Below are 27,807 nucleotides of genomic sequence, written 5' to 3' on the forward strand. Positions count from 1 at the left end.
GGGTTTCCATATCCGATTTCCCAAAAAAATAAAAAATTTGAATTTTTTTTTTTTTTTTTTTCAAGGTCATATTTCAGCATTAGAATTTCGAATGATCATGTGACACTAAAGACTGGCTTAATGACAGCTGAAAATTCAGCTTTGCCATCAGAGGAATTAATTACATTGTAAAATATATTAAAATAGAAAGTGTTATTTTTAATTGTAATGATATTCACAATATTATTGTTTACTAATAGAAAGAAAGAAAGAAAGAAAGAAAGAAAGAAAGAAAGAAAACATCCAGCAGTTCCTCTCTGTAATCGCCAGGTGTCGCTGTAGAGTCAGTGTGATAAATCACTGAAGCCGCTGCAGTGCACTAGTTCAAATCTCAGAGAGGGAAACCGAGGCGCAACATTACGTTGTGTAGGACTCCGACATCAGATCATCTCCAGGTCGCTGTTGGCGCCGAGGAATATCTCTCTATTGTTTTCTTCTAAAACAAACTGAAAAAATCTCATGCGATCCAGACATCAGTCTCATCTATATTGTGATTGAGCGCCAGCAATAATGGTGAGTCTGCTGTGACTTTAGAGTCTGTTTGCACTTGCTGCAGTGTCTCTAGACTACATATAGAATTAAGCCTGATCTCTGTCTGTAAACATGGCTTAACGGTGCATATTACTGAACTTGAATTAATTTAACTCTATTTTTTACTGCATGTGATCTGAAAATGAGTTTACAGGTGTCTTCCAGTTTGATGCACTGAAGAGCGGCAGTGGATAGCAACAAAAATATTATATATATATATATATATATATATATATATATATATATATATATATATATATATATATATATATGGACATTTTTATAACAGAAATTGATCATTTATTTTCTCTTCATGGTCATAGAAGCATATTGTTAGCATCTCAGTGATTATGTGCAGAAAGATTAGTGCACTCTTGTTTGAAAAACAATTGCATTGCATTCCTAGCAGGTCAGTTCCATTAAAGCAAGGTCACTAAGAAGTTTTCTCAGCACTTAATAGGTTGCCACAAACCATAAAAAAGGCTATTTGCATAGTTGGAGTGCAGCCTGCCTGTTTCTGTCATCTGCCTTGGCGGTCGCAGAGCACTCGGAACCCCATCGAACTCACTCCACAGTGTCTACATGTATTTACGGGTGACTGTTGAGAAATGTTTGGGTGGGAGTCTTACTCTAGACTCCAGCTCTGCACTGCTTTTGATGCCCTGATTTTAGGGACAAAAGAGAACTGAGTAGCGTTCTTCTCTGCTAGGCAGTAACCTTGGAAACCAGGGGCCAAAACGGGACCCCTGACCTATAGAGTCACGGCCCATTGCGGGAGTGGCTCTCAAGTGGAGCTGGTCAGAGGGCGTGAAGGTCCTCACATCTTCTTTCAGCGGCACAGAATGCATTAATGGGGTGTCTAACAACATGAAACTACACTTAGGGTGGCTTTTAGACAAGGCAGTTGGATGGCTGACAGTGGATTACTTCTTGTGCAATTCACTGAATGTTCTTAGTACACATGCAAACAGAGCAACAAATGTTGCTTGGTTGTCACCTTGCAGAAAACGTACATAACAGCTGACGGATGAGACTAGTAGTAGAAGCTCCCGTCCAGGCAGAATATCTGGCACTGAACTATCATGCCATCCTTGACCTGCACTGCTCAATATATCCATTGTTAAGTGTGCTACTATTCTGGACAAGATATAATAACATGAAGTCAACCAATGGTGTGAATTTGGGTTGGAACTACCTGTATGTTAATTCAGTTATACATATTTCAAATAAATAATATAAAAATAAATAATGAAAAAAAATGTATCTCAGTTTCCACAAAAATAGCAGCACAACTGTTTTCAACATTGACAATAATAATGTTTCTTGAGCAGCAATATTACAATGATTTCTGAAGGATCATGTGACACTGAAGACTGGAGTAATGATTGCTGAAAATTAGAGCTTTTGCCATCACAGGAATAAATTATATTTATCTTTATTATATTAAATATATTAAAAAGAGTTTGTTAGGGTAATACTTTAGTACCAATTCTCACTATTGCTTTTTAGCATGCCTATTATTAACATATTGGCAGTTTATTAGTACTTATAAAGCACATATTCTGCATGACCATATTCCACATCCTTAATCCTATACCCAATTCCTAAATTTAACAACTGCCTTACTATTAATAAGCAGTAATTAGGAGTTTGAGGCAAAAATTGTAGTTAATCGTTAGCTACTGAGAACTGGACCTTAAAATAAAGCGTGACCAATTGTCACGTAATAACATTTTACAATATTGTTTTTACTGTATTTTACTGTAGTAATTCCAGCATAAGAGACTTCCTTCAAAAACAAAAAACTTACAGACTGTAACAGTATTGTATAACAGTAATGTATAATTTATTAACACCCAAAAGAGGCACAAACCAACAGTGACTAACACTAATTTGGCGTAAGCATCAGGAGAGCAGGTGTGCGGCACGGAAGGCATCATTCAGCGTTATCAGAAACTACACCTTTAAAGCTGGTCCCTGCAGGGCTTTGGCTCAGCAACTAAACCATGCATTAGCATGCAATCACTTCACCTGTTTGTGCTTCTATCCTGTGGCCCTGTAGTTTTTATAGGCCATGTACTACCTGCTTTGAGTATCTGAAACCTGGAAACTTTTTTCAAACTTTTGCCATTATCAGTTTTTAAGAGTGTTGGGAAATAACTAAGTATTGTGACAATAATAGTTTATCTATTTTTAAAATACTGTAGCTTATCTGGTCTCAAGCTTAGCGATATAGTGCAGTGTTATATAAATTAGGGTGCAATCTAGTATTTGATCTGTCCAAATGTATCTGTTTAATGCTGTCAGTCAATAATGCAAATGCCAGAAATAGCAGCAGGAATGTAATTCCAGGACCTTAGTGAAGAAGGCAGTGGGCTTTTAACATAGCTGGACCCAGAGAAGATAAGCTAAGCATAGCTAATCATCCTGCTGATATATTCCTCCTCTTCACCTATATACTATCCCATGAACCCCTTTCTAACACTGTATAGAAAGTCTTGTGTAGGATTAGGATTAGTCAGCTTTCTTTCTCAGGACGACATCACACGCGCTCACACTCACCACTCAGATTCTCCTTTTGCCTTTAGATCCTTTCATCCGCTGAGAGACGCGTATGTCGTTGTAATTAAAGATTTGTGGTGTTGGAGAATAAATAGAAGATCTGATCCTGCAACATTACCTCAAAATAGTCAGGACGGCATTTAAACTTCCTCTATCTATCCTGTGTTTGCCTTCAAGCACATACTGTAGCTTTGTGCTGATTCATGTGATCCTTTTGATATCATACTAGACAAACCAAGATCTGATACTCTTGCAAAGTGGTTTTACGTCTTTTGGTTTCTCTGACTGTATGAAACATTTCCTAGTGGCACTATCATGTCTGTCTTAGCAGTCTACTGGACTGCTTTCTTTAGTATTTTGTTTTTAGAGGTTTTATTGAAGTTTGATGGCCAGAAAAGAACAGTGAGTGTAAAATAGTCTTGACAGCCAGTGTTTATATCAGGTTACAGTTAGGAACATTTGTATGTGGGTCTATTGTGTATTGAATAGAATGAAGAATACAGTGGCTGCTGGATTGACATAATGAGGTAGGCTCAGGATACTAATGCTTAAGGTTGCTAGGATCTGTAGAGGTGACTCCCAAAATAATGTGTGATCACTTAATTATTCAACCTATAAGAGAGTGCTTAAAAATACAACTTAATACTAGGGCTGTCAATATTTTAAATTTATAGTGTGATTTGTTTCTACTTCAAAATGTCATGTTTAATTCAGTGTGTTGCTACACATTTCTTTGTAATTGTCTGTGAAATTTACTTGCAATTTCTGAATGAAAATTGCGAATTTTTTATAGCGTACTTATAAAAATACTAAAATATTCAATTCAGTTCCATTTTTCTTGTGCATATCATTTAACCCTAGATTACTCCAGGGGACTTTCCATGCAATTTGTATGTCACATATTGTTTTGGATGAAATGTCTACTTCAATGAGGAACTAAGTAATAATTTGTGTGACCCTTAGTTCATTTCCTTCTCATCAAATTTCCAGCAAATCATAAGCAACAGAATGATATCGATTACAGCACTTTGTTTCCATCACTCAAATATTTCTCATAGCATCAAACAGGTTGTAATTCAAAACTACCTGGAAATCAGTTTGCAGTTTTTCCTCTGATGGTCTGTTTGGCTGCGGTACAGAAGAGGATCAAACTCTGGTACTTATTGTTTCTTTTTATAGCTGGCTGGCTAATAGCTGCTCTCCAGAAATGTACAGGGTTGTGTTTTTTTTCTGTACATGCTGCTACTATAGAAAAAGCAGAGCTGGTTTGGGTAGAGTGTTTTTCCACTCACAATGGAAACAAAAACTATGTGCTATGACTTTGCTAAGCAATTTTTGTTTTGTTTTTTCATGGCTATTCAAGAATACATTTCTTCTGAGGAACACAATAATTTGTTTTCATTAGGAAACAGGTCTGGCTCAGTTAGTTGTTTGTCATCAGGAGTCAGATAGATAACTGAGAGCAGGCTTCAACTTGTCTACATTACCACACTACACGTCCTCATCCTCCCTCTGTTCTCTTTCTTCTTGCTCGTTCAACTCTCCTCCTCCTCTGTCATCCCGGGAAAGCCTTCTGCTGCCAGTTGAATTTATGGAATCTTCTAGACTGACTTGCCTGGAGGGGAGAGAATATGCAGCACTGTATTTAAGAAACATGACTGGGGCACTCATTATAAAGTCTGCTTCGTCCTTCAGTAGCTATTTATTTTTTCTGTTTGATCTTTCTGCCAGTGAAATAACCCATATGTAAATATGGCCTTTCCAAAAATCTTTCTCCCAGAAAGAATTTGTTTGTCTGGTTGATCCCTGGCCAAGAGTGACGTACTGTACTTTGGTTAAAGTGTATCATAAAAGTCAGCTGAGGCGTTCCAGAGGTGAGATTTGGCCCTTTCGGACACCTGTAACTAGTTCTCTCATGATCATGTGAAGAGATTGACTGACTGATAATGTATCGACCGATACCAGATTCTTTTGTTGGAAGTGTTAGATAACCAGTATGCCAATAATTATTGTATTGTTGCAGCTTTTTGGCACAAATATCATTAGAGTGAAACGATATAAAGATGCATTGTGAATATACATAAATATATCAAAGTTGGGGTCTGTAAAATGTATTGTTTTATAAAAAAAAATTATAACAATATTGAGAATAAAGACATTTGTAATGTTAGCAAACACCTCTGTTTCAAATAAATGCTGCTCTTTTGAACTTGAATCAAAGAATCCTGAAAAAAGTATCATGGTTTTCACAAAAATATTAAATAGCACATCCATTTTCAACATTGGTAATACGTTAGATAAGTTATAACAGGTTAATAAATAATTTCTGAAGAATCATGTGACACTGAAGACTGGAGTAACGGCTGCTGAAAATTTAGCTTTGCCATTAAAGGAATAAATTACATTTTAAAAAATTTAAAATAGCTATTTTAAATGTAATTTTTCACAATATTAATGCTTTAACTTTATTTTTGATCAAATAAATGCAGCCCTCGTGAGAAAAACTGACAAAAACATTATAATATATATTACGCAATATATATTATTAATACTACGCAGATGAATTGCCTTCGATTATGAACACGATATTGCGTAGCTTGTCAGTGAATTATGGCTCTGTGTATTAAATGCCGCTCCATCTGAAAGCATGTGATAGAGATTTACTACTAATCAGAACCAGCTTTACTTTTATATATAACCATAGTCAATAATCAATACATAATAATAAAAAATACATTAATAAAATATAATAAATAACACAATATAATACAAATAAAACCATAATAGCTATAAGCAGTAATCAATGATTATGAATACTGCTAAACAATACAAAAAAATCTGTTTCAAACTAATTATGGGTCTTTAGTCACGTGGATACCACGAGAAACTGACTCATTTGCTCTGTAAAGTTCTCCTGTAGAACAAGCCCCTCATTTTTTAGTGTCTCCCACCTGCATGATGTAATCTGATGCTGTGGAGAGCTTGCCAAGGCTGCCTGATGTAGCCTGCAAGACTTAAGTCTATTGTTTAGACACATTGCAAGATGACAACACAACTTGTTTCCCACTGGACACCAGATTCTGCGGTGAGCCTCTGAACCTCTCCATCACAAACAACATTCTTTGGCCAAATTCAAACCAAACGATTTCCACTTTCTGTATTCTGACATCTAGTTGGTTCCGCATTAGCAGCATTCAATATTGCTGCCCATGGCACAAGTAGTGTCCTTCACATTTGTCACAGAACAAGGAGAACAGGTTCTCCCACACCGGCACCATAGAAAGGCGCGCTTTATTTACAAAAGGGAGAGAGGGGTGATCAGTGTACCGGTGGCAGGAGAGAGTAACCAGAGACATTCCCAAGGGTTTTCCTGGCCGTAGTCTGGCAGCAGGTCCGTGGGAGTGAAGGAAGAGATGTTTAAGTGCTGATGGGTAATTTGGATCTCTCCTCAGCGGCATTAGGAGGAAATCAAATATATGTGCATTGACTGGAAGACAAGAGCAGCGGCAGCAAGTTTTTCTCAGGTGAACATCTTGTTTTGCATTTTATTTTATGTAGCCGCATTTCATAGTGTTTGTAGTATCATTAAATAAGAACTGGACAAGCCGTTTGTCTCCAAATACTGCCTCACTGTGATCCTCTCAGCATACAAACCTAATATGGTTCGGCTGATTAACTTCCATTCTGTTTACTGTCAAGAAAGTTGTGAAGTGAGACTCTTTGTAGCCTTTGGGGAGCTTATTTGCAATTGAAATGCACTGCACCAGTTTCTTTAATACGGACGTCAAATGAACACACAGGATTTGCATTGTTTTTTTGCCAGTACAAGTTACATCCTCATTCCCTGCAGGGACAACATTGTAATTCCAAAACTATTGCACAAGGGTGGCATTGTTCAGATCCATGCTTTGTGTTCAGAGACCACTGACAGGGTTGAAATCTTCCATCCCATGGTGTGACATGTGTCATAATTAATGGAAAGTCTGGGATAAATACAAGCTCTTTGACATGCTGTTAAAACATCAAATAACTCTGACTCATCCTTCAGTTAGTAAAAACAAACAAAAATCATGTTTAAGGCACTTTTAATGACAGTCTATATTGGAATAAAAGTTTGTAACAATATGCAACATGTGGTCTAAGTTTCACAAGGTATGTGGAGGAATACTATAATGTCATTTTTATATTTGATTATGCACAACAGCTATTGATAATGAAGTGCCTATACTGTTTTTTTGTAACATACACTGCTAGTCTCTCACAGTAATATTATGAAATATTATTACAAAGCTTTCTAAAGGCAATCTTTTTACATAATGCAGGGTATATTTAAAGTATTAATTATTAATAAAGCTTAACTTGCATTTAACCCTGAGCATTCCTTTAATAATAATCCAAGATGATGTCATGACCTTGTGAGCGAAACTGATTGTACAGTGAAACCCTGACAAAAAAGTGCTTTTTTTCCCCGAAGAATTCTGATTGCAGTATTTCTCACAATCTTGTTTCCTAAAGCTTTACTATTGCTCCACTGCTGCCCAGCTCCAAGTCTAATAATTTATTCACTGTTGTTTATTTCTAAAACAGCAGAAGTTCCCATATCTTGTGTAGATTTGGGTTGATCTTTCTCTGCAATTTTTCTTTCTTTTGGTCTTATATCAGCACCCCAGTGAAGACAGCCATAAATCTCATAAATATTAATCATTACTTCCACAGAAATGTGAGGAATGTCCATTTTTTACTCACTTATCTAACTTACTTCCCCTAAAGAATGTACCATTCGGCTCAGGACACAGGCATCCCACTAAAAAGGGTCAGATAGACTCAATGAGAAAAGTACACAGAAAAAGAGCTGGTTAAACAAAAGAACCTGATGCCCCTCCTCACCACTGACCTATTACGACATTACACCTGGACTGTGCAACTACATGTTCCTTAGTTGCGGTACCTGTAAAATGTAGGCTGCTTTCAAATATTAAGAGAATTTAGGGAATCCCAGGTCTAAAAAAACTGTGATTTCTATAATGAATATAAATGTTCTATTATGCTCAGCTATAAACTATATCCTTTCTGAAATATTTCATAATTTATTCTTTGTTTATGATCTCTGGAACATTAAAATCCTTATCCAGTAATCACAACCTGGAAAAGTCATGGAAGTTGATTGGTGAAAAAGTGTGGCAATCCTAACCTACATTTAAATAATTTTAATGCAACTGTAAACAGGGACACTTGCATTTATTTTTAGTGCAATTAATTACATAAGCCAGATTGCTGTAATATATTTGTAGATACTTCTTTTCCACAGCCCTCTGAATGCTAGTCAACCCTGCTACATAATTTAAAAGCAATGTATCGTGAATAAAAGGCTTTGTAGGTGTTAACAGGCAAAGCACATCCTGGCTATATTTACTGAAAGTTTCTAAAGGTAGGTGTGAAGTTTCCATTCAGTTGCCATAGAGACTGTTTAAAATGCGTCCATAAAATACAGACAAGTGCCCTTAAAGTTGCACGTTGCAGTTGAGTAATGGAACATCTGAATCTCTGTTGCACTAATTTCTCACATAGCTGTTTGAAAAAGTGCTTTAGGTCAGTATTGACAGCACTCAGCAGGCGGGGGACAAGGATTTGCTCTGTTAAAACAAACCTGAACGGCTCAGGTCTGTGCCGGGCACTTCATAGCATTAGGGCTAATACGATTTAACACTCCCAGAGTGACCTCCACAAAGCCTCTTCGCATGCTGATCTTCACTACATTATCGCACGTGCAGGATTTAACACACCTCCACATGGCTTGCTTCTGCTTCAGACCACATTTCCAAATTTTCTTCCATGAACACAGGTGAAAAAAAAAATTTCTTAAAAGAACAGCATTTACTAGAAAAGTCCTATGTAACAATAAATATCTAGCTTTACTGCCTTTAATGCTGAAAAAATGTATTAATTTCTCTAAAGTGCACCTATTATGCCTCTTTTTAAAAGATGTATTATAAGCCTCAGGTGTCCCCAGAATGTGTCTGTGAAGTTTCAGCTCAAAATACCTTACAGATCATTTATTTTATCATTTTGAAAAATGCCCATTTTGAGTGGAAGCTTTTTAAATGCAAATGAGCTGCTGCTCCCCGCCCCCTTTTCCAGAATAGGGCTGTGCCTTTACATCTCGGACCTCAGATAATCTGCCAAAAAACATCTGGTTATCATGTATATCGCTCTGAAATCATGTGTTTTAAAGCCATATCCTTTTTAAACTTCTGATATACGTTTTTTTGAACACATCCGAAGCACGCGCAAACAGAAAGCGACTGTCACAGTCGCAGAAAGTATTAAACTGAGTTATCTTTCGTGTCTTATTGTGCTTAAACTGTCAAATACACACAAGTTTGTTAAAAACATACATAAGTTACAAAAACACAGTTCGTTATGTGTGTCAAGTGAAACAGCTGGGAAAGAAATTGCATAATATACAGCAGCGTAATACACAGTACCTATACTGCTGTCTACTCTGTAAATATGCCCCAATCAATCAAATAAAAACAGAAAATCACTCACTGCTCTGAACTGAATAACTAATATAGATTTAATAAAAAAAATGTCTTACTTGAATGATGCTTTTAAATGCTCTAGCATGAAGATAAACATGGCGGATTGTGTGTTGCTCACTTTGGGGGGATACGGCAGTGTCCGTCAACAGTCATGGGTGGGGCTTGTAAAATGTGACATCACATATTAGGGGCACTGCTTATGATTTATGGGGATTAAAAAAAAGGAGTGGATGGAGTGGATTATCATTTTAGGGTGGTTGTGTACACACACTGCCAACACACATTTATGTTCAAACAACATGTTAAAGTGAATTTTGCATAATAGGTGCCCTTTAAAAAAAAACTATTTAGAAACTAAGTAGCAGTGGTCATCGGGAATCCTTCAAAATAAAAATAAAAAATCAGTCTGGTTGATATATTCAGCTCTTCAGCTCATTAACTCCTAATATTAGCACCATTGTTAGCACCAGAGAGAACATGCAGTGTGCCGAAGGTCTCTGTGGGGCCCTCAGGTCATTATTTTGTGATAAGACATTCACTTTCCTCTTTGCCCTCTCTGTCTGACCCCCAGCCTCTAACCCTGAAGGGGCAAGTTAATGGTGCTTTCCCAGTGGCATGACTGAACGGCCCTGTACTCACTAAAGAGAGTGTCTCCAGTGTGTGTGCCTGTGAAAAATGAATGGTGCTTCTATGCCAAAGTAAGACCTCTAAAGAACGTGATGCAATCCCTATAAAGAGAGCTAGTGTGAAGTTAGGGCCTTTTCAATGAATGAAGTCGCCACCATTCGACTTGTCATATTTCACAGGGAGTCATATTCAGCCTAATGTCTGTAGTTTGGTGCTAAATGGGTGAATAATTAAAGGGGACTTAGTGTCACTTTGGGTCCTACAAACTCTGGTCATGATTCCCAGCAGTTTTAGCTCAACAGACCTTTTATTTACATCTGTAATTAGTAAACAATAAAGAGGCTGTTGTTATGTTCCCACAATTAAGTGAGCTGCATATAGAGGCAGCATTTTAAGGCATCATAAACACTTTTGATGCAATGCCTGTTTCAAAAATAGGCAGAATAATTGTTCCCTTATACATTTTGGCACAATTCTAAGGGATTATCACATGTATACTTTGCAGAGAAAGAGAAAAAAGGTAAAAAAAGAATCCAATATGGCAGACAAAGCAAGAGAAATTTGATTATAAACAAACTACAGACACTGATATTAAATTCTGTTAAATGAAACTATTAAATGATTTAAACAATTTAAAAACTAAAATAAAAAATGTAAATTCTACAATTAAATGTAGGTGCCCCATTATTAAATACAGTAAAAAAAATAGATTGGCTAATAATTATATACAGCCATGAAAATTAGTAGTGTTCTAAAAAGTGAGCATTTAATGACAACAAAGGTCATTTAAATATAAAAAAAAATATATATATATATATATATATATATATATATACATATATGGAAAACAAGCATGCACAATTTAGTATCAAGCAATACCAATAAATCAAAATCAATAAATAACTAGTATCAGCAACTGATACTAATGGTACTGATATATTGTACATCCTTAAAATAAAGAAAGTATTGATAAATCTTAATTTTTGTTGCTGTCTATGAAGCACTTTCTGTTTGGGTGGGTAGTTAGTAGGCAGTGAGGCAGCTTTCTAGATTTTGGAGCAGAGTTTGTTCCCTCAGGGCAAACTGGTCATGTTCATTTATTTGATGATACGCAGAAGGGTTCTTGTCTTTAGGTTTGTCCATGGCCTCCAGCTAAATGATACTAGTCACGACATGGTGCCTATGATGTAACAGAAATCATTGACCAGAGAGCTATGAGTGAATAAATAGCCCTGTAAGTTGTTTTTTGACTGACGGTACATGAAGGATAGCTGACAGGAAATGCCTTGTGGAATGAAATGTGTCATTTCCTGTGATGTGTCAGCAGATCAGTCCTCAATTTCAGTTAATGGGGCACCAAAGTAATTTTAAGTGTAAACCTGTTGTTCTGAATGGAATACTGGAGTACTGCTTACACACTATATTGTTTCTTTAAATATTAATAATGATGTTAATAATAATATTCAGCTAATATTTGGATTATAATCAATATATCACCTTTTTATAATATTTTGATCAAACTGCATTGTTGGATACATTACACACACAGTACACTCTGTACAGCAGTGTTTTGTCAAATATAGTCACACAGGTAATGGATGAAGAAAATCCATGCTGCGTATTGCAGATATAGTAAGATTAGGATACTATTCCAAACATCACCTTCTTGTCTGTGCTGGAACAAGGTTATGCTGGTCTGTGCACAAAAATGTGCTACAAAGCAAGAATGAGGTAGTATGAATGATTAGAGCCAAAGAAGGAAGTAAACTGATATTTTTAGAGATACATCAAGTTAGACAGGGAACTGTCTTGATGAGAGAGAATGCAAGTCACAACTTGATTTTTAGAGGTATGTTTGGAATTTGAAGTATCTTTGAGACCTGCTTTAGCTTTGTGCACTTCTGTATAAAAGCTATTTAGCCAATACATATATGTATGTGTGTGTGTGTGTGTGTGTGTGTGTGTGTGTGTGTGTGTGTGTATATATATATATATATATATACACAAACACAGTGCCCTACATAAGTATTGGAACAGTAAAGACACAATTGCTCTGTTGGCTGTGGAGTAAAGACATTTGCAAATATGATTAAAAGATGAATATGAGAAAAAACTACAGAATGTCACATTTTATTATTAGCCGTTTCAATACACACATGTTTTACCAAATAAAAAGAGCAGCACTTTTAGAGTTCATCCCACTCATTGATGTGAGCATAAGTATTGGGACAGTTGAACATAAGGCAGATATAAAAGATTAAAAGCTATTATTTAGTTTCAGATCCCTTGCACACAATCACAGCAGTGAGTCTGTGACCCATAGACATCACCAGACTCTTGGTCTCATCCTTTGAAAGACTTTTCCCAGCCTTTAATGCAGCCAATTCCAATTGTTGCTTGTTTTGGGGAGTTTCTGCCTTTACTCTCCTCTTCAGCTGGTGAAGTTCATGTTCAATCGGACATGTTCAAACTCTAATCTTGCCTTTCTATTTTTGGTGCTGGTCAGAGGTTTGCATCTTGCTGTGTAGCATCTGTAATTCTGTGTCAAAGTCTCCTGAGGACAGTAGATTGTCAGAGCATCACCCCAGCTTTCTGGAAGTTGTTGGTTATTTTAAAGACTCGTCTTTTAGGATTCATTTTCACAGCTTTTATGATTTGTCTGTCATCAACTACTGTTGTTTTCTCAGTCGATCAGGTCGTTGTTGGTTGCTAGTGTCGTTTCTCCATGCCCTTCATTTTTGCTATAACTCTAATTGACTTCCTCTTTTCTTTTAGCATCCACATTGCTTGCTTTTCTCTCAAAGTCAGCTCCCTCATCTTCATCCTGGTTTGTGTGTGTCATCATCGAATGCAAGATTCAGAATGCAGAAGTAATGGATATAACTGATACGACACATTCCCTGCTTTTAATATCTGAAGAATTAATGCAACAGGACACAGCTGATCACTTAGAAAGACCTGTGAGGCAACTGTTCCAATACTTATGCTCACATCAGATAGAGGGATGAAACTCTAGAAGTGCTGAAGTACTTAGCTGGTAAAACATCTGTGTTGAATCACCCAATAATAAAAAGTGACATTCTGTAGTTTTGTCTCATATTCATCTTTTAATCATATTTGAAAATGTCTTGACTCCACAGCCAACAGAGCAATTTCCTCTTTACTGTTCCAATACTTTTGGAGGGCACTGTATATATATATATATATATATATATATATATATATATATATATATATATATATATATATATTAGGGCTGCACGATTAACCTTTATCGCATCGATATTGAGGTTTTAACTCCCGCAATAACCTAACCAATTAGAAATGGCAATGGAAACAAGGTTGTATGCAGTGCACCGGCTTTCTGTCAGCAGCAAAGCAGCTAACACACAACGTGTACCTCGAATTGTATAGAAAAAGCTTGTAACTGCGCAGAAATGGCCGAAGGCACTTCTTCGGTGACGGGAGAGGAAGCGGGGGAGCACTTGGTTAACAAGAAGGGTGGTACTTCAGCTGTTTGGACTTATTTTGGATTCGCGAAGAACGACGTGGAGCAAAAGAGTGCTAAATGTAAAATCTCTCTCTGACAGGAGTTCTCATATTTGCACTTTGTCTTGCAGTGGGCAAGATGAGATGTTGTTGTTTTTTTATTTTACTTTAAAATGATTGTGTGCAATATACAACCGTTTTATGTTTGGTGATTGTCCATTTTTTCTTAAAGTGAATTTACAAGTGGATTTCCAGTATGTCTTGTTATTCTATGCCATCAGAGCATTTTTTCGGTGCCAGTGACATTGTCACGTGTCTCATGCCAGAATTGTAGACATGTTGGTGTTTTTAGCAAAAGAACTCTGAAAATGTAACACTGTGACACAGTTCTCAATTTTGCACTTTATCGTTCAGAAGGCAAGCTGATCTAGCTTTTTATTTTACTTCAAAATGTGTGCAATGCAGCTGTTTTATGTTTACTAAATGCCAGTGGGTTGCAGTATTGCTATATTTATTTTTTCTAATTCCAAGTCTAATAAGAGATTGTATTATTTATTTTTCAATTTTTAAGTTTAATGGGTTAGAATTGTTCACTTTTTCTCAAAGTAAATTTACCATTTGTCAAGGTAATTCCCAGTATGTCTCATTATTCTATGCCATTAGAGCATATTTTCAGTGCCAGGTATTTAATAATCACGAAGCATCAAACAATCTCATTACCTCAATCACTATGTATGTAGTTTATTTAACCCTCTGTGTCGTAAAAGTAACAACATATTCATAATTTTAGGTTTTATGCACTTAAAAGTATCGAACGCAAAAATCGAAAATCGCATCGCAATCGCAATATTTGTCAGAAAAACCGCATTTTTCTCAAAATCGTGCAGCCCTAATATATATATATATATATTTAGGCAGACACATTATACTCTATTGTAAATATCTGGGTAAAATAATAAAAGAAAGTGTTCAAAAGTAATTATACTAGTGAGAGTTGCAGAATTTACTTTAAATATTACATTGAGAACTCTGACTTCCTCTCATTGGAAAATGTTTTAACTTTTATCCAAGCACCCAGGTAAATTTGACTCCTCACAGAAAACACCAGATTTCAACTCATGGATGTCATTTTTTACATTTACAATCATTATAGAATGTAAATATATATAATACAAGATATTTAAAACATCAGAAGAAGGAAATGAGAAGTCTCAGTTGCTCTTTAAACAAATGAAACTGAACCGCTGTGAGGTAGACAGGTCTCTAATTAAAGCTTTTCCATGAGGGGGATGTAAATGAGAGTGTGTGTAAGGGCCACTGGCTCTGAAGGGCCCGACTAGGCTGTAAATCAAACCTGGTCTCTCAACTCACTCTTGCTGTTCAGTGTCTGAAGCAATTATGGAAAAAGACTGGATGAAACATTTTTCCTGTCCTTCAAGATTTGTGGCCACTTTTAAAAGGGTTTTGAACCTTTGCTAACCCTTCCCCCCAATTCCTCAGGTCACGTCATAAAAACTCAAACTTTTTTGTATCAGACCACAGACATTCCTCACACAGTTGCTATGGTTGTCAATAGATTGCAAATGCAATTGAATTAAATACCTTATACATATACAGATTAACCAATCTAGAAAAAACACATACAGTGCCCTCCAAAGTATTGTATAGAACAGTAAAGACAAAATTGCTCTGTTGGCTGTGGAGTCAAGACATTTGCAAATATGATTAAAAGATGAATATGAGACCAAACTACAGAATGTCACATTTTATTATTGGGTGATTCAACACATAGATATTTTATCAGCTAAGTACTTCAGCACTTCTAGAGTTTCATCCCTCTATCTGATGTGAGCATAAGTATTGGAACAGTTGCCTCACAGGTCTTTCTAAGTGATCAGCTGTGTCCTGTTGCATTAATTCTTCAGATATTAAAAGCAGGGAATGTGTCGTATCAGTTATATCCATTACTTCTGCATTCTGAATCTTGCATTCGATGATGACACCCACAAACCAGGATGAAGATGAGGGAGCTGACTTTGAGAGAAAAGCAAGCAATTTGGATGCTAAAAGAAAAGAGGAAGTCAATTAGAGCTCTAGCAAAAACAAAGGGCAGAGAAATCCAGAGTTTGGAAACCACCAGCGACACCAGCAACCAACAATGACCTGATCGGCTGAGAAAACAACAGTAATTGATGACAGACAAATCATAAAAGCTGTGAAAATGAATCCTAAAAGACGTGTCTGTAAATTTCCAACAACTTCCAGAAAGCTGGGGTGATGCTCTGACAATCTACTGTCCTCAGGAGACTTTGACACAGAATTACAGATGCTACACAGCAAGATGCAAACCTCTGACCAGCACCAAAAATAGAAAGGCAAGATTAGAGTTTGCAAAAAAAGCACATAGGTGAGCCAGAAGAGTTTTGGAACTGTGTTTATGGACCGATGAGACAAAGATGAACCTTTATCTAAGTGATGGGAAAGCAAAAATGTGGAGAAAAAAGGGAACTGCAAATGATCCCAAGCATACAGCCTCATCTGTAAAGCATGGTGGAGGTTGTGGCATGGCATGGGCATGCATGGCTGTCTCTGGAACAGGCCCTCTCAACTTTACTGATGACTTAATGTATGATGACAGTAGCAGAATGAATTTAGAAGGGTACAAATCCATCTAGCCTACCTATATTCAAGAAAATGCCACCAGATTCATTGGGAAGTGCTTCATATTGCATCAGGACAATGACCCAAAACACCCTGCCAGTTCAGTCAAGGAATTTATAAGGGCAAAGAAATGGGAAGTCTTAGATTGCCCAAGTCAATCTCCAGATTTAAATCTGATTGAACATGAATTTCACCAGCTGAAGAGGAGAGTAAAGGCAGAAACTCCCCAAAACAAGCAACAATTGGAATTGGCTGCATTAAAGGCTGGGAAAGGTATTTCAAAGGATGAGACCAAGAGTCTGGTGATGTCTACGGGTCACAGACTCACTGCTGTGATTGTGTGCAAGGGATCTGAAACTAAATAATAGCTTTTAATCTTTTATATCTGCCTTATGTTCAACTGTCCCAATACTTATGCTCACATCAATGAGTGGTATGAACTCTAAAAGTGCTGCTCTTTTTATTTGGTCAAACATGTATGTGTTTAAACGGCTAATAATAAAATGTGACATTCTGTAGTTTGGTCTCATATTCATCTTTTAATCATATTTGCAAATGTCTTGACTCCACAGCCAACAGAGCAATTTTGTCTTTACTGTTCCAGTACTTATGGAGGGCACTGTAAATAATAGCTCTAAGAATTATATTATAGCATAACCTTCATATGTTGTATAAACAACTGTAAGCTTTGATATCTAATCAAGCTAGACATCAGTTTCCTGGTTTGTCTGTGTGTCAACATCACTTTGGTTCACCTGACTACATAAGGAGGAAGTATGGCTATCTGAACTTAATTGTGGCAGCCACAGTGTTCTACACTTACAAGCATATAAGTGATATAAGCATAACGGTCAGTGTCATCATGCATATCAAACCCAAAATGATCTCAACTCAGCATCTACTCATAAAATTATATCCCAACACGCCCTCTTCCTTTCACACTGAGGGAGCAGTCACTTATTTCTCTAAGTTCCTGCATTAGAATACTTCACTATCCATCCTGTCAATCATAAACTAAAGTGGCACTTCAAGTCATGGCATATTTATAATCGGCACTTGGACAGACGCAGGTCTTGTACAGTAAGTGTTGTAGTTAGCTGAGTGCTGTGATGGCAGAAAACTGAGGAGAGCTCGGCCACATCTCATGCATAAAATCATGAGGTGCTGTTTTGATCTCTCTATGGTTAAAAACCTGAACTTAAGTGCCGCACTTTTTTGCCTCCTCTCTAACTATTTGCATAATCACTCCAGGAGCGTAAGGCTGAATTTGGTAAATTATCATTTTGTTGAAATAAGAAAGAGCCTGGAGGGGATGTTGTGCTTAACTGTGCATTTGTAGCAGAATGTGCTGACATCTGGTGAAGCTGTTAATACATTGCAAAAAATTTCTAATTATTATTTTTAAATACATTTTTAAGGAAAAACAATAACATTTGTTTTCATAGAGAATATATCTTTAGATAAGTATTTTTATCCATTGGCAAGTTGTATTAAGCACAAATATTAAGTATAAACAAAATTAAGTGAGGTTTAACAAAATTAGTGGGTATTAAGAAGCTGTATTTTATCAAATTTTTCATGAAAGACATCTTAAGTACTTTTTCTCTATTGTGTTTAATAAGTATTAACAATATTTAATAAAAAACTAAAATTAAGTGAGGTGTACACCCAAGACTGAACAAAAAAAAAAAAGAAGATACATTCCTTAAAAGTCTATAAAATGTGCATTGATTTTGTTTTCAGGACGTTTAGATATTTTTATGGAAAACAAGAAAAACGAATTATTTGGAAAATGATTTTACAGTATATAGTAATACTGGAATATCGGTGGAATAAATTAGTTCTCTGAGTTTTAATTACCAGAACTTCAATTGTGCTTCAGCGTTCACTGAAAATTAATGCCAAAGAGATATTTTATAAAATAAACATTTAAGAAATAAAATTTTCCTTGATCTTATTGAATACAACAGTATAACATCATAAACACATCCTGTAACCTCCAGGACAGAGAAATGCACCTAGGCTCACAAAGAGGGTGGAAAAGTTCATTACTGTTCTGGGAATACAACAACAAAAAACTTTACTAGGTGGACTTAGTCTTCTGTATGAGAAATCAATAGGTGATCACACACCAGTTTTTATACATGAAACATCAATTAATCAAGTATGTTCCTACAGGTACCTTGGTATCCATATGGATGATAAACTCAGTTGGGGGATTCATATGGATGCAATTTGTTCTTGTGTGCAGCAAAGATTGTATTTTCTGCATAGACTTAGGATTTTAGGAGTAGAGAAGAAAATCATGTATTTATTCTATCAGGCAGTTATAGAGAGTATAATTAGATATTGCATTACGGTATGGTTTGGTAACTTCACAATTCAGGTAAAGTCTAAGCTTGCACGCTTGTTAAAAATAGCAATGAAGACCATCGGGAGAAAGAATTATCTTTCCCTTAAGTCACTGTATGAACAGTCGGTCCTTAGGGACGCACATAAAATTTTAGCTAACCCATTACATGTACTGCATACAGAGAATGAATTGTTGCCTTCTGGAAGACGGTATAGATTTCCAATGTGTAGGTATAATCGTTTTAAAAAGTCTTTTATACCTGTATCAGTTAAAATGTTAAATAATAAAATGTTGTTTTGTTTATAGGAATTCATGTGTATATTGTGTGTATATTGTTATTTATGGATCCAATGGTCTTGTCAATGTAAACACCTTGAGTCCAACACAAATTTCCAATAAAGTTTCCAATTTCATTTCATTTCACTTCAGGAAAAAAAAAAACAAGTTAGGTAATTAAAAAAAAAAACAGCATAGCTTCTTTAATGCCAGATCCATCGTCATGGGGGTAGGTCACAGTGAGCAAATGTTTGCTTTGGGTGAGATGCCAGAGGTGAAGATGCACTAGACAAAAGGAAACACTTAGAAACGCTCTCAGCGTGACCCAGAGGTGCTGAGTAGTGATCTGGCAAAGTGCTAGAATATTTTAGGCCTTCGTTTCCCTGCATTAGCTCCACCACAAGTCACAATTGGCCTAAATGTGTTTAAACAAGGTCATTATATTATTTATGACTCTTTCAGAGGGCACTGGCTCCTGTTCAATCTGTTTATTCTTAGTTACAGAAATGTGTCCTACGTGTATATATGACAGACAGTATATATTTCACACTGGATATGCCTGATGAGTGTTCACATAAGCAAAAACACTTGAGTGCATTTGTCTTTACAGGTGTTTGAGGCCAGTAGCCTACGTTTATAGCCATGAGAGAGAAGGTCGTTGAGGTGAAATCAATACAGGCACTTAATGAGGTGCTCTGGAAAGAGAAAACTGATTGAGAAAGGGTTAGAGAGAAACAAAAAGTGAGGCACTACTAAACAAATATATTGAAACCCAGACCGTTTAGAAGCAGGGCAGCACTGAGCGAAGAAGTAGATCAACCTCACTTCCAGTGAGAGGAAATATTCACAACTTAGTTTGTTTTTTTTAGTAGGGAAATATTAGTGATTACCAGAGGACATTGATTAATGCAGCAGTATTGCAGTGTAAATTGCAAAAAAGTTAAAAAGTGTGTTTTTTTCATGTTCTAAAGGCATCTGCCCTCATTTTCAGGGTATTTGGCTCATGAGACGATTCCCAGCTTGTATCATCTCAGTTATATAACAGACTTGTGAACTTCAGTGTGTACAGTAGTTCTCATTTCTAAAAGAAAGCAGAAGCTTTTGACCTATTTTCATGTCGTGGTCTTACATGAAAGGGTTTTTATTAGACTACATACAGTATAAACATGCTTATGAGTAGCTTACATTTGAAACAGTGACTGTAGTGTGACATTATCAAATAATTAAGAAATAAATTTTTTTGTAAAAATAAGTTGGATGGTAAGAGGAAGAGCTTGCTTCATGATGTGAAACATAAAGATGGATGCAACCAGAGCTTCTTGAAAGATCTGAATATTCTGCAGAAGAAGGATTCAGGTTTCATATTTGTTTTTCATTTCTCTTCTTTCAATTTAGAGATCCCAGTGGAGCCGTTTGATCCTGTAACCAATGGCAACAGTCCAGGCCCTGTCCTTGAACCAGGACCCCAGCAAAAGCATCTGTGCCGGTTATCTAGCGTCCACTTTGGCATCAGGCCGCTGCGTCATGGGAAGTGTAGGCAGCCTAATCGAGAAACCAGATGTGTCACCAACCAAGAGCAACAGAGCAGTTCCACAAGTGCCAGGAAGTCAGAACCACGGCCTGCTCAAGAAGGGTTTCAACCAGAGGGAGTTGCTTAACTATCTGAACATCACCAAGAAGGAGGCAAAGGGCAGCAAACACATCATCTCTGGGACATCCTCTATCAAGAGAGAGCACAGGAGAGAGGAGGACGACGTCTACACTAAGGTCTACCACAGGGATGGAAAGGAGGTCGATTTGGGAAAGAACTCGCTTCCCATAGGTGGCAAGTTTGACAAGGTACACAACTGTCAAGGAGTTGCTTTACTTAAGTCATGTAAAAATTACAGTAATTGCGATTTTTCATGTTTGTCAAGCTCAAAATTACAGGTTTGAACCTCTGGCCAATGGCAGATGCAGGGAATGTTTGGGAAACATAGCTTTAAACAGTTATTAGTTATGATACTGTGTTTAAAGACTTAAGTGGTGCAGAAATTACATACTTCATCTTCATATATTTTATATGTATATTTTATATATATATATATATATACACACACACACACACACACACATCTTTACTTAATATCATAATGATTTTTGGCAGAAAAGAAAAATGGATAATGTTGACCCCTACAATGTATTTTTGGCTATTGCTACAAATATACCCCAGCGACTTAAGACTGGTTTTGTGGTCCAGGGTCACATATATATATATATATATATATATATATATATATATATATATTATATATATTAATAAATCAAGAACTCAGCTGGAAAAAAAAGATACATTTTGGCATTATGAGATTTGCCATGGAAACTACTCATTTATAAAGTTAACATAAAACACATAGTAATGTGGTAATTCAGACATGACCAAAAAGCAGCATTTTTATTAATATTAAAATTAATATTATTTAATTATGGAATGAAAGAAAAAGAAACACTGTTCAGTAGTTGTTTACCACTTTGTAGGAAAGTAAGGATGAATTTATCATAGTTACTGGCTTTCAGTAATTTGCATCAGCATTTGTTTTCAGTAAGTATTTCAAATCTCGGAAGGAGCAGGTGCTAAAAACACACTTTACAATGACTGGAGTAAAACAAGATGAATAGGTTCCTCGTAGTGGTTTCAAAGCCTGTCAATGAAATGCAAAAATCATGACAATGTTTCCAGTCTGGCTCCATAAAGGCAATATTTCTTCTTGAGGCAAGTGTAATTTATTGATAGGTGGGCTACTCCCCACCGTCTCAAATGGAAATAAATCATATAAACTGTTCGGGCCAGCAGCGTGTAGACTAACTGACTAGCCTCTGCTGGCTAAATTTATCTCTGTAATCAAATATGGTCCCCCTCAGGTGACGTTATTGAGCAGGAAATTCAGCGAGACCGATGAAATATGGAAGTAAAAGTGGTCAACATTAAATTACTTTATGTTGTTTGGCATGGCTCCAGTATTTAAGTGTAGATCTATTCTCCTGATGCACATGCTGCAATTGAATTATCCTTTTCATTTCACAGCCACGATTCAGGCCTTCCGCCTTTAAACCAGTCACCCCGAAAAACTTCAGTTCAATGCAGAACCTCTACCCCTCCAAGTCAGAGGAGGTAGAGAGCGGCTTAACCAACGGCATGCATCCGTCCTATGCCAAAGCAGTGTCCAAATCGCTGTCCACCTCTTCCTCGTCCTCCTCCCCTTCACGGCCAGGCGCGAGTGTCAGCAAAGGCGTGCTAGCAGCAGCCCGGGGCCTCAGTCAGGAAGAGGAGAACACATCTGATTCGGGGCACAACTCCATGAACAGCCTGCCGCCTTATCGGCCGCCGTTCCGCCCTCACTTGGGACAAATCAGTGCCTCTATGGGTCACATCAACCACATCGGCTCACTAGATCGCACCTCGCTGGGCTCCAAGGGAGCCACTTCCACGGTCACAGACGTGTCCTGTCATAGTGTGGCAACGCTGAACCGCCTGCAGTGCTATGGAAGCGAGGCCCCGCCACCCTACGAGCTGTCGCACTCTCTGGAGGACGTGGTGAGGGACCTGGAGGACTGTCTGCAGGAAAAAGAGCACGAGCTACGTCAGATGAGGAGGAACCTGGATGAAAGCGAAGACGCTATTGCACAGGTCAGCATCTTTAAGATTGTTTTTTAAATGTTTTTAATATCTCTTATGTTCAAAAATGCTGCATATACAGGTCCTTCTCAAAAAATTAGCATATTGTGATAAAGTTGATTATTTTCTGTAATGTACTGATAAACATTAGACTTTCATATATTTTATATTCATTACAACACAACTGAAGTAGTTCAAGCCTTTTATTGTTTTAATATTGATGATTTTGGCATACAGCTCATGAAAACCCAAAATTCCTATCTCAAAAAATTAGCATATCATGAAAAGGTTCTCTAAACGAGCTATTAACCTAATCATCTGAATCAACTAATTAACTCTAAACACCTGCAAAAGATTCCTGAGGCTTTTAAAAACTCCCAGCCTGGTTCATTACTCAAAACCGCAATCATGGGTAAGACTGCCGACCTGACTGCTGTCCAGAAGGCCATCATTGACACCCTCAAGCAAGAGGGTAAGACACAGAAAGAAATTTCTGAACGAATAGGCTGTTCCCAGAGTGCTGTATCAAGGCACCTCAGTGGGAAGTCTGTGGGAAGGAAAAAGTGTGGCAGAAAACGCAGCACAACGAGAAGAGGTCACCGGACCCTGAGGAAGATTGTGGAGAAGGACCGATTCCAGACCTTGGGGGACCTGCGGAAGCAGTGGACTGAGTCTGGAGTAGAAACATCCAGAGCCACCGTGTACAGGCGTGTGCAGGAAATGGACTACAGGTGCCGCATTCCCCAGGTCAAGCCACTTTTGAACCAGAAACAGCGGCAGAAGCGCCTGACCTGGGCTGCAGAGAAGCAGCACTGGACTGTTGCTCAGTGGTCCAAAGTACTTTTTTCGGATGAAAGCAAATTTTGCATGTCATTCGGAAATCAAGGTGCCAGAGTCTGGAGGAAGACTGGGGAGAGGGAAATGCCAAAATGCCTGAAGTCCAGTGTCAAGTACCCACAGTCAGTGATGCTGGTGTTGGTCCACTGTGTTTTATCAAGGGCAGGGTCAATGCAGCTAGCTATCAGGAGATTTTGGAGCACGTCATGCTTCCATCTGCTGAAAAGCTTTATGGAGATGAAGATTTCACTTTTCAGCACGACCTGGCACCTGCTCACAGTGCCAAAACCACTGGTAAATGGTTTACTGACCATGGTATTACTGTGCTCAATTGGCCTGCCAACTCTCCTGACCTGAACCCCATAGAGAATCTGTGGGATATTGTGAAGAGAAAGTTGAGAGACGCAAGACCCAACACTCTGGATGAGCTTAAGGCCGCTATCGAAGCATCCTGGGCCTCCATAACACCTCAGCAGTGCCACAGGCTGATTGCCTCCATGCCACGCCGCATCGAAGCAGTCATTTCTGCAAAAGGATTCCCGACCAAGTATTGAGTGCATAACTGAACATAATTATTTGAAGGTTGACTTTTTTTGTATTAAAAACACTTTTCTTTTATTGGTCGGATGAAATATGCAAATTTTTTGAGATAGGAATTTTGGGTTTTCATGAGCTGTATGCCAAAATCATCAATATTAAAACAATAAAAGGCTTGAACTACTTCAGTTGTGTTGTAATGAATCTAAAATATATGAAAGTCTAATGTTTATCAGTACATTACAGAAAATAATCAACTTTATCACAATATGCTAATTTTTTGAGAAGGACCTGTATTTAAATAAAAATATACAGTAATATTGTGAAATATTGTTATAAAAATAAATATTTCACAATATGAAATAAATGTCTGCTTATGATAAATTCATATTAATAATAATAATAATAACTGTGCTAGTTTTCATAATATATTATTTATAGTATATTATACAATATATATTTATGTAATTTATGTGTGTATATATATATATATATATAAATATATATATATTTTTTTTAATTTTTATTATTTATTTTTTTTGACAGTTTGTCTCACCAGGGCTGCATTTATTTGATCAAAAATACAGTAAAAACAGTAATATTGTGAAAAATGATTACATTTTAAAATAACAGTTTTCTATTTGAATATATTTTAAAGTGTAATTTATTCCTGCGATGGCAAAGCTGAATTTTCAGCATCATAACTGTCTTTAGTGACACATGGTTTTTCATAAATATGCTGATTTGTTGCTCAAGAAATTATTATTATTATTAATGTAGAGAACAGTTGCGCTGCATATTATTTTTGTGGCAACCATAATAAATTTTTTACAGGATTCTTCAATGAATACAAAGTTCAAAAGAACAGCATTTATTTTAATTAGATATATTATGTAACATATTTAAAGAATATATATTTTGTCTTTACTGCCACTTTTGCATCTTTGCTGAATAAAAGTATGTTTTTTTTTTTTTTTTAAAGGTTGATACCTTATAAAACAATACATTTAAATAATTTTAAACATAGACCATAATCAAATACTACAACTAAAATAAGAAGTAAATACACTGAAAAATAAGCAAACCTGAAAATACAGAAAAATGAAAGAAATTCAAAATAAATTAATACATTATCATTATTACAAAATAAAAACTACATTAAAATTCAAAACTCTGTGTTTGTGCCCTCCTGTAGGTTTTTGAAGAGAAGCAGCGGCTCTGGGAGAAGGAAGTGACAGAACTGAAACACCTGTACAACGCCAAACTGCGCCAGGTATCCCAGCAGTCCCAGCGTTCACAACGAAACCTGCAGCTGCAGCTGTATAAAGCACAACAGGAACGCAACCGGCTGCAGGAGGAGCTGGATTCTGTCAGGCTGGAGTGCCAGACCCTGAGAAGTCAAAGCCCAGCGGCACAAAGCCAGAGCATTAATCCCCAGCTGGAAGAGACCCAATGGGAGGTATGCATTAAGTCAGCGCTATCTGTCCAGAGCTCTGGGGATTTCAGAAAAGATTGGAAGAGATAAAAGAAAGAAATAGATTTTAGTTGCAAGATAAACTTATCATGTATACTTGTTAGTTTGTTCACACTGAACACAAATCTAAATGAGATGTTTAAGGCTGAATAGATCAGATTTCATGTTTTCTTTTCACTTTTCAGACTGTCCAAACAACTAAATTGTTTTAAATGACAAAAATATTTAGTTGCCTGTCTGAACAAACCCCTGTGAGCCTTTCATAATTAAAACAAAGGACAGCAACCATCCTTGACAGCCTTATTATGAACAGTCTTTTCAAATCGTATTTTGTGTATTGTATAAGCTGTAATAAATGACTAAATTGTATTTCTCTAATAGGTTTGCCAAAAGTCTGGAGAAATCTCTTTACTGAAGCAACAGTTTCGGGACTCTCAGGCAGAGGTTACACGGAAGCTGAGTGAAATCTTTCTCTTAAAGACTCAGCTGCATGAGGCACGCAATCAGATACGGAGCAAGGACAGTCAGATCGACATGTTACAGATGGCCATACAGGGTACCCGGCGGAAATGCCCCTTGCCTGCTTTTGAGGAGCATCGAGCGGATGCGGGTGAGACTGGAGGAGCCAGTGCTACGGAGGAGCGTCTCAGGGCTGAACTGCTGCTGGAAAGGCGGCAGAACGAGGCGCAGGCTTCAGCTTTTGAAAATGAGAGGAGCACGTGGCAGAATGAGAAGGAGAAGGTGATACGCTACCAGAAGGAACTACAGGCCAGCTACCTGGAGATGTACCACAAGAATGAGGCCTTAGAGAGAGAACTGGCATTGCTGAGAGGGAGCAGGGCAAGAGTTGAAGAGGTGGGATCAGGGGGCGGAGATGAGTGCGGGGCTTTACAAGAAGCAAACCCGCCCACTGGTCTGCCCTGGATAGAGAGGATTGAGTCCTCTGAAATTTGACTTTGCAAATGTTCTTTGGCATCGGAGATTAGATTGATGCCAACAGCTCTGGCTCCTTAACCCACGTTTCTCTACTGAGACAATATTTTAAACCGAATAAATAAACAAAACTATATAAGTTTGACCAAAAATGTATCAAACAGAGGAGCAAGCTGAGTAATATGGGCTGTTTTGTATCACAGAAGGGATTTTGCTTTGATAAATTTGAATCATCATAACAGTGACTCTGATTTTAGTTTAGCCATATTTGATTTTGGATTCAAAACAGTCAGGAGTGTTCTAGCAATCCTTTTTTTTCATTGAGTCTACAGTATATTTGTGCATTAGGTACTGAATATTGCTTAAGTTCATCATGACAAATCACAAATCCCAACATTATATTTTTTTTATATGCTGCCATCCTTTAAAGACTGAAATCAGAAGTGTGCATTCCCAAAAACGCATGTTGCACTTTAAAAGCACACAACTTATAAGTTGTCCTTTTGCATTAGAAAAAAAACATATGTAAACAGCAGATCCATATAGAAGCATTTCTGCTACTATGTGTATTGTTGTGCTCTGGTGGGCTTTTCTGTTCTTTTGACCCAAGATGTGTATAACTGCATGAAATGTGAAATGAAAATTCTGGAAAGTTTGATGCCAGTGTGTGCATAGAACTGTGGAAAAGTCATTGATGTAAGGGTAACGTTAGATCCCACGTTATTATATCTTCATATAGCAAACTATACTGTGACTTGTTAAAAACTACTGAATTTCATCATCTATTTCATGTATTAATTGTATAGATTTGTACTATACAGGTATGGTGTTCTTTACCATAAACCTTGCTATTTTCCCTTACATTGACTGAAGGTTATTTGTTCTGTAAAAACAGCTCTATAATGTGTCTTCCAGTTAGTTCAAAATAAAAGTTTAAAATGTGTCTTCCAATTAGTGCTTTCTTTCACACAAACACTATATTTTATTATGTTAATAACTCCAGGTCTAGTCCAGCCCACCGATCTATTATAGATTAATATATCTATTATACTTATATATATAATTATTTTTTAATAAACGTAATGAACAGTTTTGCAAGTCCATGTCTCAGAGGAATAATGTGGCTCCACGAGCCCCTGCACACCTTCACATTAGATCCGGCTCTACTGAGAGGAATTTTGTGCTTGATAGACCAGAATGGGCCTTTGTCACAAGGACAATAAGATGTCTATTCTGTCTCCAGGTAGGGACTTAAGTTGCTTCTTTAGAAGCAAGTAAACCAAGTTTAAGA

At 37.0% G+C, this 27,807-nt stretch overlaps 1 protein-coding gene across 2 annotated transcripts; it reads left to right on the forward strand.

Moving 5' to 3' along the window:
* Positions 1 to 372: 372 nt before the first annotated feature.
* On the forward strand, positions 373 to 27,466 carry LOC306853274 (NEDD4-binding protein 3-A-like). Of its 2 annotated transcripts, none has more exons than XM_079390558.1 (5): positions 373 to 552; positions 20,476 to 20,919; positions 22,145 to 22,747; positions 25,305 to 25,568; positions 25,965 to 27,466. In XM_079390558.1, exons 2-5 carry the CDS (start codon positions 20,509 to 20,511, stop codon positions 26,535 to 26,537), a joined length of 1,851 nt encoding a protein of 616 aa, XP_079246684.1. In that variant the 5' UTR covers positions 373 to 552; positions 20,476 to 20,508; the 3' UTR covers positions 26,538 to 27,466. The 2 variants fall into 2 exon arrangements, with proteins under 2 accessions (XP_079246684.1, XP_079246685.1); XM_079390559.1 differs by lacking the exon at positions 373 to 552 and adding an exon at positions 6,430 to 6,656.
* Positions 27,467 to 27,807: the final 341 nt, after the last annotated feature.

The sequence above is a fragment of the Barbus barbus genome, assembly GCF_936440315.1.
Source record: "Barbus barbus genome assembly, chromosome: 33".
Lineage (NCBI taxonomy): Eukaryota > Metazoa > Chordata > Actinopteri > Cypriniformes > Cyprinidae > Barbus > Barbus barbus.

Coding starts and splice junctions, on each gene's coding strand:
- LOC306853274 (XM_079390558.1), top strand. CDS start 20,509: ATGGCAACAGTCCAGGCCCTGTCCTTGAACCAGGACCCCAGCAAAAGC. Junction 22,748..25,304: donor GCGAAGACGCTATTGCACAG/GTCAGCATCTTT, acceptor GCCCTCCTGTAG/GTTTTTGAAGAGAAGCAGCG. Junction 25,569..25,964: donor TGGAAGAGACCCAATGGGAG/GTATGCATTAAG, acceptor TTTCTCTAATAG/GTTTGCCAAAAGTCTGGAGA.